Source organism: Labrus bergylta, chromosome 12 (genome assembly GCF_963930695.1).
Source record: "Labrus bergylta chromosome 12, fLabBer1.1, whole genome shotgun sequence".
Lineage (NCBI taxonomy): Eukaryota > Metazoa > Chordata > Actinopteri > Labriformes > Labridae > Labrus > Labrus bergylta.
The window spans coordinates 600,164-611,161 of record NC_089206.1 but is presented as its reverse complement, the minus strand read 5'-3'; the positions used below and the strand labels follow the sequence as shown (position 1 = coordinate 611,161).

General features: G+C 39.2%; 3 protein-coding genes across 6 annotated transcripts in view; 1 reads left to right on the top strand and 2 right to left on the bottom strand.

Annotated features, from left to right (window-relative positions):
* Positions 1–657, bottom strand: part of LOC109978606 (uncharacterized) — a 2,794-nt gene extending 2,137 nt beyond the window's left edge. Inside the window, exons 1-2 of one of the 2 annotated variants that reach the window (XM_065961809.1) lie at positions 358–655; positions 85–288 (exon numbers count right to left, since the gene is read on the bottom strand). In XM_065961809.1, the coding sequence (XP_065817881.1) occupies positions 85–288; positions 358–606 (453 nt within the window). In that variant the 5' untranslated portion in view covers positions 607–655. Of the gene's footprint in view, positions 1–84 lie in introns of both variants that reach the window. The other variant, XM_065961808.1, reaches the window with a different exon arrangement.
* A 1,273-nt stretch (positions 658–1,930) lies between these two features.
* On the bottom strand, positions 1,931–6,515 carry cdk20 (cyclin dependent kinase 20). 3 transcript variants are annotated; one of them, XM_065961621.1, is made up of 9 exons: positions 6,389–6,515; positions 5,585–5,666; positions 4,878–4,991; positions 4,223–4,411; positions 3,900–4,021; positions 3,607–3,669; positions 3,059–3,182; positions 2,766–2,921; positions 1,931–2,293 (listed from the first exon to the last, which is right to left on the bottom strand). In XM_065961621.1, exons 2-9 carry the CDS (start codon positions 5,657–5,659, stop codon positions 2,102–2,104), a joined length of 1,035 nt encoding a protein of 344 aa, XP_065817693.1. In that variant the 5' UTR covers positions 5,660–5,666; positions 6,389–6,515; the 3' UTR covers positions 1,931–2,101. The 3 variants fall into 3 exon arrangements, with proteins under 3 accessions (XP_065817693.1, XP_065817692.1, XP_029138615.2); XM_065961620.1 differs by lacking the exon at positions 6,389–6,515 and adding an exon at positions 6,263–6,384; XM_029282782.2 differs by lacking the exon at positions 6,389–6,515 and adding an exon at positions 6,139–6,340.
* An 83-nt stretch (positions 6,516–6,598) lies between these two features.
* Positions 6,599–10,998, top strand: uxt (ubiquitously-expressed, prefoldin-like chaperone). The gene is made up of 6 exons (XM_020659971.3): positions 6,599–6,910; positions 8,713–8,794; positions 9,075–9,142; positions 9,560–9,667; positions 9,970–10,033; positions 10,288–10,998. Exons 1-6 carry the CDS (start codon positions 6,813–6,815, stop codon positions 10,348–10,350), a joined length of 483 nt encoding a protein of 160 aa, XP_020515627.1. The 5' UTR covers positions 6,599–6,812; the 3' UTR covers positions 10,351–10,998.

The window sequence follows — 10,998 nt, the reverse complement described above, 5'->3', positions numbered from 1 at the left end:
GCATTGAATTCTTATATCAACTTTAAGTGTAATAATGATCAAGTAAACCAGAAGAAAACTCCCTGACCTGTTGTCTAAACTCACCCTGGAGTTGTTCTTCAGCTCTGAGATCATCGCCCTCTCATCCTTGGTGATGTTTTCTTTAGCTTTACAGGCTAACACAACCTGAGCATCAGAGCCATTGTTTCGACAGCACACATACCAGTCTCCATCGACCAGCACGAACACCACCCACAGCAGACCCACAGAGACAGCTTCCACCACCTTAAGGGAGGCAAAGATCAGGAAGCAGCAGCACTTCTTGCTGCAGCACTTCTTGCTGCAGCACTTCTTGCTGCAGCACTTCTTGCTGCAGCACTTCTTGCTGCAGCCCTCGCTGCAACATAATGTGTACCTGCACACTTTCAGGAACCCTCCGTTGGTCCACAGAGTCAGGAGGAAGACGATAGAGAAGGGCAAAAATAAGTAGGAGTTGCAGTTCAACACCTGTGGTTTACAGGCGCAGGCGAAGTCTCTGTTGGACAGGATAGTGTACGTGAACATGAGGATGATGGAGACATAGGTGCTGAGATGATTAGAGGCCAGTTTGTTCAGAATGTCCTTCATGTTTGAAAACTAGCTGAGCTCTGAAGCTGCAGCTTCTGCCAGCTGAAGATATAACAATCCCAACCACAAAGGAAGAACGTTCTGTTTACATCGTCACGTGAAACTGAAAGTATCGGTGTTTGTGTCTTCATCTCAGGTCGTTGATTTATGAGAAACAAGCTCATAACAGGAAGAGCGCGGTAACATAAACACCACATCAACGCTGAGGAAACAGAATTATTGTTTAAATTCTTTTTGTTGGTCATTCCTCTTAAAGGATCAATAAGTGAGATGTTCAGTACTGTACTGATCAGACATAAAGGAAACATGACAGGGACGGATCTAGAAGGGTGACAGATGCCAAGACGTCGGGCTGCAGGACGATCTGTTTGTCACTCCTCTCTTTACCTCCTCACCATAAGTCTGCCATACATTGAAGCAAGACCACATAGGAGCTCGTAGGCGTATAGCGTTTCTGAGTATCAGCGCTTCTGAGTATCTGCTCGGTTCACGGTCTTCGAGCTGAAACCACATATGAACTTGGTATTACCTATGTCATGAACTTAGCATGACCTGTGTATGCATCACGTTTTTGCAAACGTGCATTGTTGAGGTGTTACAGGATCTTGAAAAAAGAGAGACTTTTTGGCTATAAAAACCCTGGAGAAAATCTGATCGGGGTTCCTTTTTGCTTTGCAAAACGAATCCTTTTGAAATTATTTTTTGACTGAAATCATTCATAACTGAAGTTCCCCTTAAGGACCCCGTGTACCTCGGAAGGTAAGTTTTGAGCAGTCACACCACGGCCCACTTGTCTTACTGATTTATATTACAAACTTCATACACACCTAACATCCTAGCGGGGGGAGTTCACAGTTATTCCCTCTCTAGGGGGTAGTCTAGAGTCCTGTACCAGGGGTTATCCTTGAATCTAATTATTCTAGAAATGAATGTTAGGCAGATAATCCTGGGGCTGTGATTATAACTTGTTCATCTGTACCTCCTAAGGGTGTTAGAGGAGTAATTTTACATAGCTCCTTCCACTAGGAAAGAGTAGACTAGCAGGTTGGTAGGGAGTGAGCTCTCATTTAGTTCTAGGAAAGAGTAGTCTAGTTAACTAATGTGTGGTGAGCTTCCGTTAGCTATAGTAAAGTTATTCACCCCTTTTTGCATGTCCAGGACATGCTACATGACTTTCCGATGAAGAAGTTTAAAATCTGTGTCCATTGTTGCTTCCAGTGATGGATCGTTCCGTGTTTATAGCGCCCTGTCTTCACCGCAACTGCACAGAATCTGCTTTTCTTTCATATGTAAAGTCTTGAACAAAGACATCAAACATGGTGTTGGAGCTGCAGTAACGTTTAATAAAGATTTAAATATCAGTCAGATATATTCAGCCTGTTAGAATAAACACAAACAGCTTGTAGAAAAGAGCACAAATAAATAAATGAACACATGTTTATAACATCAGCAGAGTCACTGAAGGACTGAAATTATTAATCAGTCAGTTGCTCCTTTAAAAACAGGAGGCGTGTTCCTGCAGAAGCGCAGGGTCTACCACGCTGCTCTGAAGGGGTAGGTCCAGTGAAAAGTCAGTGGGCGGAGCCTGCAGGCGCTGGCGAGGGAGTCGTCCGCACCTCTGAGGGATGGGCAGTTCAGAGTGGTGAGCAGGAAGAGGAGAGGAGAAGAAGTATGGATGGAGGAGAGCCTGCAGGGGGCAAGGGACTGCCAATCAATACTCCAATAATCAATCAATAAATCAATCAATCAATAAATCAATTCATTAATCTGATGCTTGTGTTAATAAAAACATTAATAGGGATATAAAATTTAAGTTTTTTCTCCCCTGATTCCAATCCAAAGCATAGTTGTTCTTGTCATTGTTGTCTTAAAAGTGCGGTTCAAACCTGAGCAGCAGAGGTGAAGTTATCCTCATTACAAACTATCAAAACAAGAATCCTACATTTCTCATGATGCAATTAAATAATGGATCCTGGGCATTACCAGCAGAGGCCTGTAGGGGTTCAGAAAAGAGCGCTTAACAAATGTAAGTCTTGTGTTTTGTGGCTCTTTGTCAATAAAACTATCAAACAGAATAAAAAAGAGGGGACCTAAGATTGAACCCTGAGGGACTCCAGTATCGCCTCTTACATGCCGGAAGTCCAATTCCCATTTCCTACCTGTCTGGCTGAGCAGCGCTGTTTGGAGGGATAAACCAGGAACTTGTAGAGCAGGTCGACAGCCTGAGGGGACGTGTCGGGGACGATCTCCTCCAATGGGATCGCAGGATTCTCCTTAAAGGTGATCTTATTGTAATCTGGTAGCGTGACAATCTCCTGGAGGGAAACACGAAGAAGATTATATTTACAAGGCCAGGTGTGTGTGTGTGTGTGTGTGTGTGTGTGTGTGTGTGTGTGTGTGTGTGTGTGTGTGTGTGTGTGTGTGTGTGTGTGTGTGTGAGCTTGTGTATTACAGGCCAGCTCTCCTGTGTTGGGGTCCCCAGCACTCTCAGGACACAACAGAGTTGTTCGATGTCATTTTCTCCAGGAAACAGAGGAGACGAGTTCAGCAGCTCCCCAAAAATACAGCCCACTGCCCTGAAACACACACACACACACACACACACACACAGATTTCAGACTGCAGCTTCCCCCTGCAGCTCAGTTGTGGGCAGTGCACTCCGCTATGAGGCTGTCAAAATGTCAACATTTTTTAACGATACAATCTGTTATTCTAATAAAAAAACTTCAGATCTTCAGTCAATTAGCTAAAATCATCTTTCTAATGATAGTATCAGGATCTCTGTCAGCTGTGTCTGTCAGGCATTAATCCACAATCTGCTCCTCTCTGGGTTTTCTTTCAAACATTACATTCTGTAGAAGAATGTGACGCTCTAACAGTCGGTTAGAGCGTCACATTCAACAACAACTTCTTTAGTTTAAACAATAAAACTGGTTTAAACACGTTGGTGACACAGATAACATCTCTGTAGCGTGCAGCAGTAAGAAGTCTTATTCTCACCACAGGTCGACTCCTTCGTCGTACTTTCTGGCTCCGTACAACAACTCTGGAGCTCTGTACCACCTGACACACACACACACACACACACACACACACACACACACACACAGTAAGTAAGTCTGTCTCCAATCATTGGCTTTAGTTGCACTATCATAATTATGTTTAAAAGTAAGAGCAGAAACCTGTGTGTGTGTGTGTGTGTGTGTGTGTGTGTGTGTGTGTGTGTGTGTGTGTGTGTGTGTGTGTGTGTGTGTGTGTGTGTGTGTGTGTGTGTGTGTGTGTGTGTGTGGTACCTTGTGGCCACCTGGTGGCTGTACAGTCTGTCTCCCCGCTCACTGAACAATCGAGCTAAACCAAAGTCAGCGATTTTAAGATGACCTGAAGAGCTGATCAGGAGGTTAGCTGGCTTCAGGTCCTACACACACACACACACACACACACACACACACACACACACACACACACACACACACACACACACCTTCATTGATCTTACAACTTAATTGTCCTGAATAGCAACAGAACTGTCACAATACCCACAATGCATCTTGTCATCTTGTACAGATGCAGAGGTGATCGCCCCACAGAGAGAACGAGGGAGAGGCTCTAAACTGACCCGGTGCATGATGTTGTTGTGGTGCAGGAAGGCCACGCCCTTCAGCAGCATCATCATGTAACCTTTGACCTGAGCCGGGGTTAAAGGTCGCTCAGAGTTCCTGATGACCTCAGAGAGGTCAGAGAGCATGAAGTCAAACACCAGGACGAAACCCGTACCGTGAGGGAAGACGTCCTTCAGCTTCACCACCTGAGGGGGAGAGAGAGAGGAGCACTCTATCAGCTTGATCTGGATCAAGTGCAGCTCTTTTTTTATTTACTGTATCACCTGCTGAAGAGAACACCTGCACAGTTGTTCCTGGTACACACAAACATATGCGAGCCAGCTTGGAGAGTTTTATGATTTCAGTGCACTGTGTCTCTCCGTCAAGCAAAGGCAAAACTTACACTGAGAGCGCCCTCTGCTGGATCAAACCGCTGACTACTTCAGACGGCCTGATGAGCTGATAGACTGAACATTTTTAACTGAAACGGCTCACTACAATTCCAATGTGAACTTTCAAATGAATGTTGGAATTCAGATTAAGAACTGACAGCCCTAGTGACGTCACCCACTGAGGAGTCATGAAGCCCACCAATTGCGGTGTGTGTCACTGAGCAGCAGCCACGGGAATGAACGGGGCATTCTATAATACATCCATGCCTCTGACACGTACATGCTGGTTGTCCTCGATCTCCTGCAGGGCCTTGATCTCCCTAAGAGCCTGGTTTGGGATGCCGTCCTCCAGCCTCCTCAGAGCCACTTTCTTCAGAGCGACCGTCTCTCCTGTCTGACGGGAAACAGCCAGCCAACATTTCATTTATCAAACAGTGTTGGAGCCAAATGAGGTGTTTGTTTTGTGTGATGCTATTTTCCTTGTGGTTGTGTGTGTTGGCCCTCTACTGGGCACTGTGTGTAGCCTGGGCGGAGGCTGTGGTTAAAGCAAGGCTCCAGGTGAGGTGGGACAGGTGACTGAATGGAGGCAACCGTGTCAGCCTGTCGGAGTTAAACGCATCCAACGCGGATTTGTTTGTTTTATTTATAGACAGTGGTTCGTCATATTTTCCTTTATTGATAAGAAGTGTTTAAAAAGAAATGGACTGAAATATCCAAATCAGATCCTCAATGGACTGTGTTCATTTCCTCGAGCTAAGCGTCCGAAAGCTTCCACATTCATCCCTCAAGTGACTTTCTAAACTATATTGGGTTTGTTAAAATTGGTCACTACAAATAGGGAAGATTGTTTTTGTAAAGAATCAACATTGAAGAAGATTTTGGGAAACTGAGATGTAATATTTGATATTTTGTATTATTATTTGTGGAAATCCCCGGCAGACAATAAAAGATAAACCAGTAGTTCGTGTTGTTGAGCAGCAGCTTTACCTCGATGTGTTTGGCCTTAAACACGATGCCGTGAGCTCCTTCTCCGATCCGACCCAGGATGCTGTACTGCTCCATGCTCAGGCTGTGAGACACGATGTGAGAGACACAGAGAGGACTGAGGTCTGACTTACTATCATCATTTTGAATTATTTAATGAATACATAAAGTGTTGGCTCTTTCACTGTAGGTTATATAAACCACTTTGTGTTCACACAGGTTGTGTAAATGATACGTTTTGTTTTTCATCTAATGAGAAGAATGATCCGTAAACACCTCAATAACTAAACTCTTATTAATCTTTCTTTAATCAACAGGGAAACTGGGTCGTTCCAGTTGCTCTTACAGTATAAGCAGCAGAAATATGGTAATAAAAATATAAATATTAATAAAATAAGGAAGATAATACAATAATAATAAGTATATACTTGAGATCGGCGTAGATTACAACCTCAAAAACGCTCCATAATTAAGAAGAATAAACTTTAGAAAAAGGCTTTCCGTGTTAGGAGCTAACAGCTAGCTAACTGTTTGCTAACGTTGCCATGGTAACCTACCAGCGTCTAATTCAACATGTCGACATTTCCCGCTTTAAAACCCGCTCCAGGTGTACGTGACGGACCACGTTAGTCCGACATAAACTACAAACACTGAGAGTTTCGTCTTTTAAACAACACTTACTCGTTCGGCTTTGAATAAACGGGGTTTAAGCTAGCTAAAGGGACGCCAGTGGTCCGCCATGTTTGTTTACAGTGACGTCACGAGACTGGTCCAACTCCAGAACCGAGGCAGATAGAAGAGACTCACCTGTCAGCACATCAGCTTATAAAAGATATAAATGTAACTTATACACGTATGTTTTATTCCTTCTAAAGGTAGGAAGCCCCTGAAGACCCAAAAGGTGAAGACACTTGTCGTTTACACGTCTATCTTTCTAACATCACTGTCGAGTTGTTTTTCCATGTACTCTAATTCTGTGATGCTTGGGTTTTATTTTGAAATCAGGAAGTGCTATCTGACATTTGAGTCTACATCCGGAACAGAGGCTGATGCATGCTAACCTCTGTGATGATGTCCACGGATGTATAACGACTGTTTGTGAATCTATAATGACTCAGACACGTTAAACTTCACCTCAGTGGGACACCTCAGTGGGACACCTCAGTGGGACACTCGGCGGCGGTTCATCTCTCTAAAGGCGGGAAGCTCTGATCTAAAAAACGAGGTGACGATGTCTCTGCCCGTTCATGCTAATGCTAATGCTAACGTGGACCGGAAGGTGTTGCAGTATGAAAACTTCATTAACGAAGTTCTGAAGAGAGATTTACAGTAAGAGACAAAACAGCTGCTCACTGCAGCACCTTCACATTATAAAGATATATTATAATATACATTATAAATACACATTATAATATACATTATAAAGATACATTATAAAGATACATTATATAAATACATTATAAAGATATATTATAAAGATACATTATATAAATACATTATAAAGATACATTATAAAGATATATTATATATGTACATTATAAATACACATTATAATATACATTATAAATACACATTATAATATACATTATAAATACACATTATAATATACATTATAAAGATATATTATATATATACATTATAAATACACATTATAAAGATATATTATATATGTACATTATAAATACACATTATAAATACACATTATAAAGATATATTATATATGTACATTATAAATACACATTATAATATACATTATAAATACACATTATAATATACATTATAAAGATATATTATATATATACATTATAAATACACATTCTAAAGATATATTATATATGTACATTATAAATACACATTATAAATACACATTATAAAGATATATTATATATGTACATTATAAATACACATTATAAATATACATTATATATATACATTATAAATATACATTATAAATATATTATATATATACATTATAAATATACATTATATATATATTATAAATATATTATAAATATACATTATATATGTACATTATAAATACACATTATAAAGATATATTATATATGTACATTATAATACACATTATAAAGATATATTATATATGTACATTATAAATACACATTATAAATATACATTATATATGTACATTATAAATACACATTATAAAGATATATTATATATGTACATTATAAATACACATTATAAAGATATATTATATATGTACATTATAATACACATTATAAAGATATATTATATATGTACATTATAAATACACATTATAAATATACATTATATATGTACATTATAAATACACATTATAAAGATATATTATATATGTACATTATAAATACACATTATAAAGATATATTATATATGTACATTATAATACACATTATAAATACACATTATAAAGATACATTATATATGTACATTATAATACACATTATAAATACACATTATAAAGATATATTATATATGTACATTATAAATACACATTATAAAGATATATTATATATGTACATTATAAATACACATTATAAATACACATTATAAAGATATATTATATATGTACATTATAAATACACATTATAAAGATATATTATATATGTACATTATAAATACACATTATAATATACATTATATATATATAAATTATAAATATATATTATATAAATACACATTATAAATATACATTATAAATATACATTATATACACATTATAAATATACATTATAAATATATACATTATAAATATACATTATATATACACATTATAGATATATACATTATATATATACACATTATAATATAATATATTTATAATGTAATATTAAAATATAATATATATATTTATAATATAATATATTATAAATATACATTATAAATATACATTATATATACATCATAAATATATTATAAATATACATTATAAATATATATTATATATACATCATAAATATACATTATATATATACATTATAAATATATTATAAATATACATTATAAATATATATTATAAATATACATTATAAATATACATTATAAATATATTCTATATATATTAGGACAGTCAGGATGAAGCTCACCTGGAGGTTTAACTTACTGAAGGTTTATTGATGTTTTTCTTCCAGAAAGGTGTTGGAGCAGAGGGACTCAGTGTATGAGAAGATCTCTCAGTACCTGCAGCTGAAGAACACCATCCAGACTCTGCAGGTACACACACACACACACACACACACACACACACACACACACACACTCTGCAGGTCCACACACACACACACACACACACACACACACACACACACACACACACACACTCTGCTGTTGAGATGAAATAAATTAAATGCTTGGACGGACTTCCTGCTGGAATATGATTATTTTTAATTTCAGTTACTTTATTTCACGTGTGTGTGTGTGTGTGTGTGTGTGTGTGTGTGTGTGTGTGTGTGTGTGTGTGTGTGTGTGTGTGTGTGTGTGTGTGTGTGTGTAGGAGTCGGGCTCTCAGCAGCTGAAGACAGAAGTGGATCTGGGCTGTAACTTCTACGTTCAGGCTGAAGTGTAAGCTGCTGATCTGAGACTCTGATAGACACAAACTAAAGAGCTGACTCAGAGGGGATCACTCACACACACACACACACACACACACACACACACACATCTTTAGGTCCTGTTGACAAGCAGGAAAGCAGCTACAGGTCAGACTTGAACCAGGGCCAACAGCTTGCAGGACGCCTCCTTGAGCTATGTAATGCCTCTAAAGAGGTTTGAATGGAGACTGACCGACCACTGACTGCTTTCTACACGTTGTTGTTGTGATCTTTTTCTCCCAGGGTTTTTTTTGTCTTTTCATTCAGCTGTAAGCTCAGAACCAGAACTAAGCTTATCATGTATTTTTTTATATTTATCGTCTGTTAAAGCTGGAAGGATAGCCTCTCTTTAACCCCGCCCCTCTTTCTTCTTCTCTCGTTCGGTCAGGGAGGACTCGTCGAGGATCTTCGTAGCGGTCGGTTACGGGTTCTTTGTGGAGATGACTCACGACGAGGCTCTCAAATTCATCGACAAGAAGACGAGTCAGCTCACAGCGTCAGTACAACATTTAAATGTCTAAAGAACAAACACGGGGTTGGACGTGCTGCAGCAGAGGCACCTTTTTCCTGTGGGTGTTTCATTCATGCAATAACTGTCAGCCTCCAGCAGAGGGTGCCGATTTATTACAACAGCAGCACAACTCACTTTTTGAGAGTTCCTGTAATGATCCATTTGAGATGAATCTGCCGTCAGATGACAAACAGTCTCTGAGTGTCTGTTGTGTGTTAGCTTCATGCTAGCTGTTTCCATTGTTTTGATTGAGAGATGCTAACTAATGCTACATGTGTGTGTTTCAGCTTCACGGAGCAGCTAACCAAAGATTCAGCAAAGATTAAAGCCAACATCCGCATGGTGCTGGAGGTCTGTTTGACACGCACGCACACACACACACACACACACACACACACACACACACACACACACACACACACACACACACACACACACACACACACTCCCCTCTATCCCCTTTAAATCAATGAATGTAGGATTTCAGGGTCTGATTATTAATGATCACAAAGAAACATTTTCGTCGTATTTGTTGTTTGTGTGTTTTCAGTCAGACTCAACAGAGGAGAAACCTGATTGGCTGTTTTTCTTCTTCTCCTCTTCAGGGTCTGAGGGAGCTGCAAGGTCTGACCGACCTGCCGGAGAGCAGAAGAAGAGACGTGTTCTAGACTCTCCCACGCGTTGGACGATCAGAGCATCTTTAAAATCACAGAGGTTCAATGTGGACGTTTATCTAAACATGGCTGCTGATGTTTGAAGTGACAGACGGCTGATCCATTCAGACTGAAGAAGAACATCACTGAGGGAGGAGGAGGAGGAGGAGGAGGAGGAGGGGGGAAGAGGGAGAGTTTGCTGTCCTGTGCTGCTGATTAAACTCTTCATTCAGGACTTTGTCAAACAGACTAAACCTCTGCAGGTTGAGCTGGAGGACAAACAGGATGCTGAATGAGTTGAAGGAGAGATGCAGATGTTTCCCATCGGCTTCATCTGTGTGTGTCCAGGATGTGATCACTAGAAGCAGAAGGGACACTGCTCGCCTAACCGAGCTGCAAGAAGAAGAAGAAAGTGTGTTTGATTCACATGTTTTTTATTTTATTTTGAAGGAGAAAATGTCCCCAAGTGTCTGACTCTGACTTTGCTGACAGGAAGTGTCCGTACTCCTTCTAATGACCACACAGACGGTGACCGATGCTTCCTCTTAAAGTGTGAAATCTGCAGCTGAGCTCTTTTTTCTCATGAATACAAATCATTTGTAATCTACAAATGTTTTGTAAATCTTTGAATATATTCATTAAAAACAAACATTTACTGAAAAA

Excerpts from the sequence above, each read along its gene's own strand:
- uxt (XM_020659971.3), top strand. The coding sequence starts at position 6,813 with ATGTCTCTGCCCGTTCATGCTAATGCTAATGCTAACGTGGACCGGAAG. Across the intron at positions 8,795-9,074 it reads ACACCATCCAGACTCTGCAG|GAGTCGGGCTCTCAGCAGCT; the intron begins GTACACACACAC and ends GTGTGTGTGTAG. Across the intron at positions 9,668-9,969 it reads AAGACGAGTCAGCTCACAGC|CTTCACGGAGCAGCTAACCA; the intron begins GTCAGTACAACA and ends TGTGTGTTTCAG.
- cdk20 (XM_065961621.1), bottom strand. The coding sequence starts at position 5,659 with ATGGAGCAGTACAGCATCCTGGGTCGGATCGGAGAAGGAGCTCACGGC. Across the intron at positions 4,412-4,877 it reads AGATCGAGGACAACCAGCAT|GTGGTGAAGCTGAAGGACGT; the intron begins GTACGTGTCAGA and ends TCTCCCCCTCAG. Across the intron at positions 3,183-3,606 it reads GACGAAGGAGTCGACCTGTG|GGCAGTGGGCTGTATTTTTG; the intron begins GTGAGAATAAGA and ends TGTGTGTTTCAG.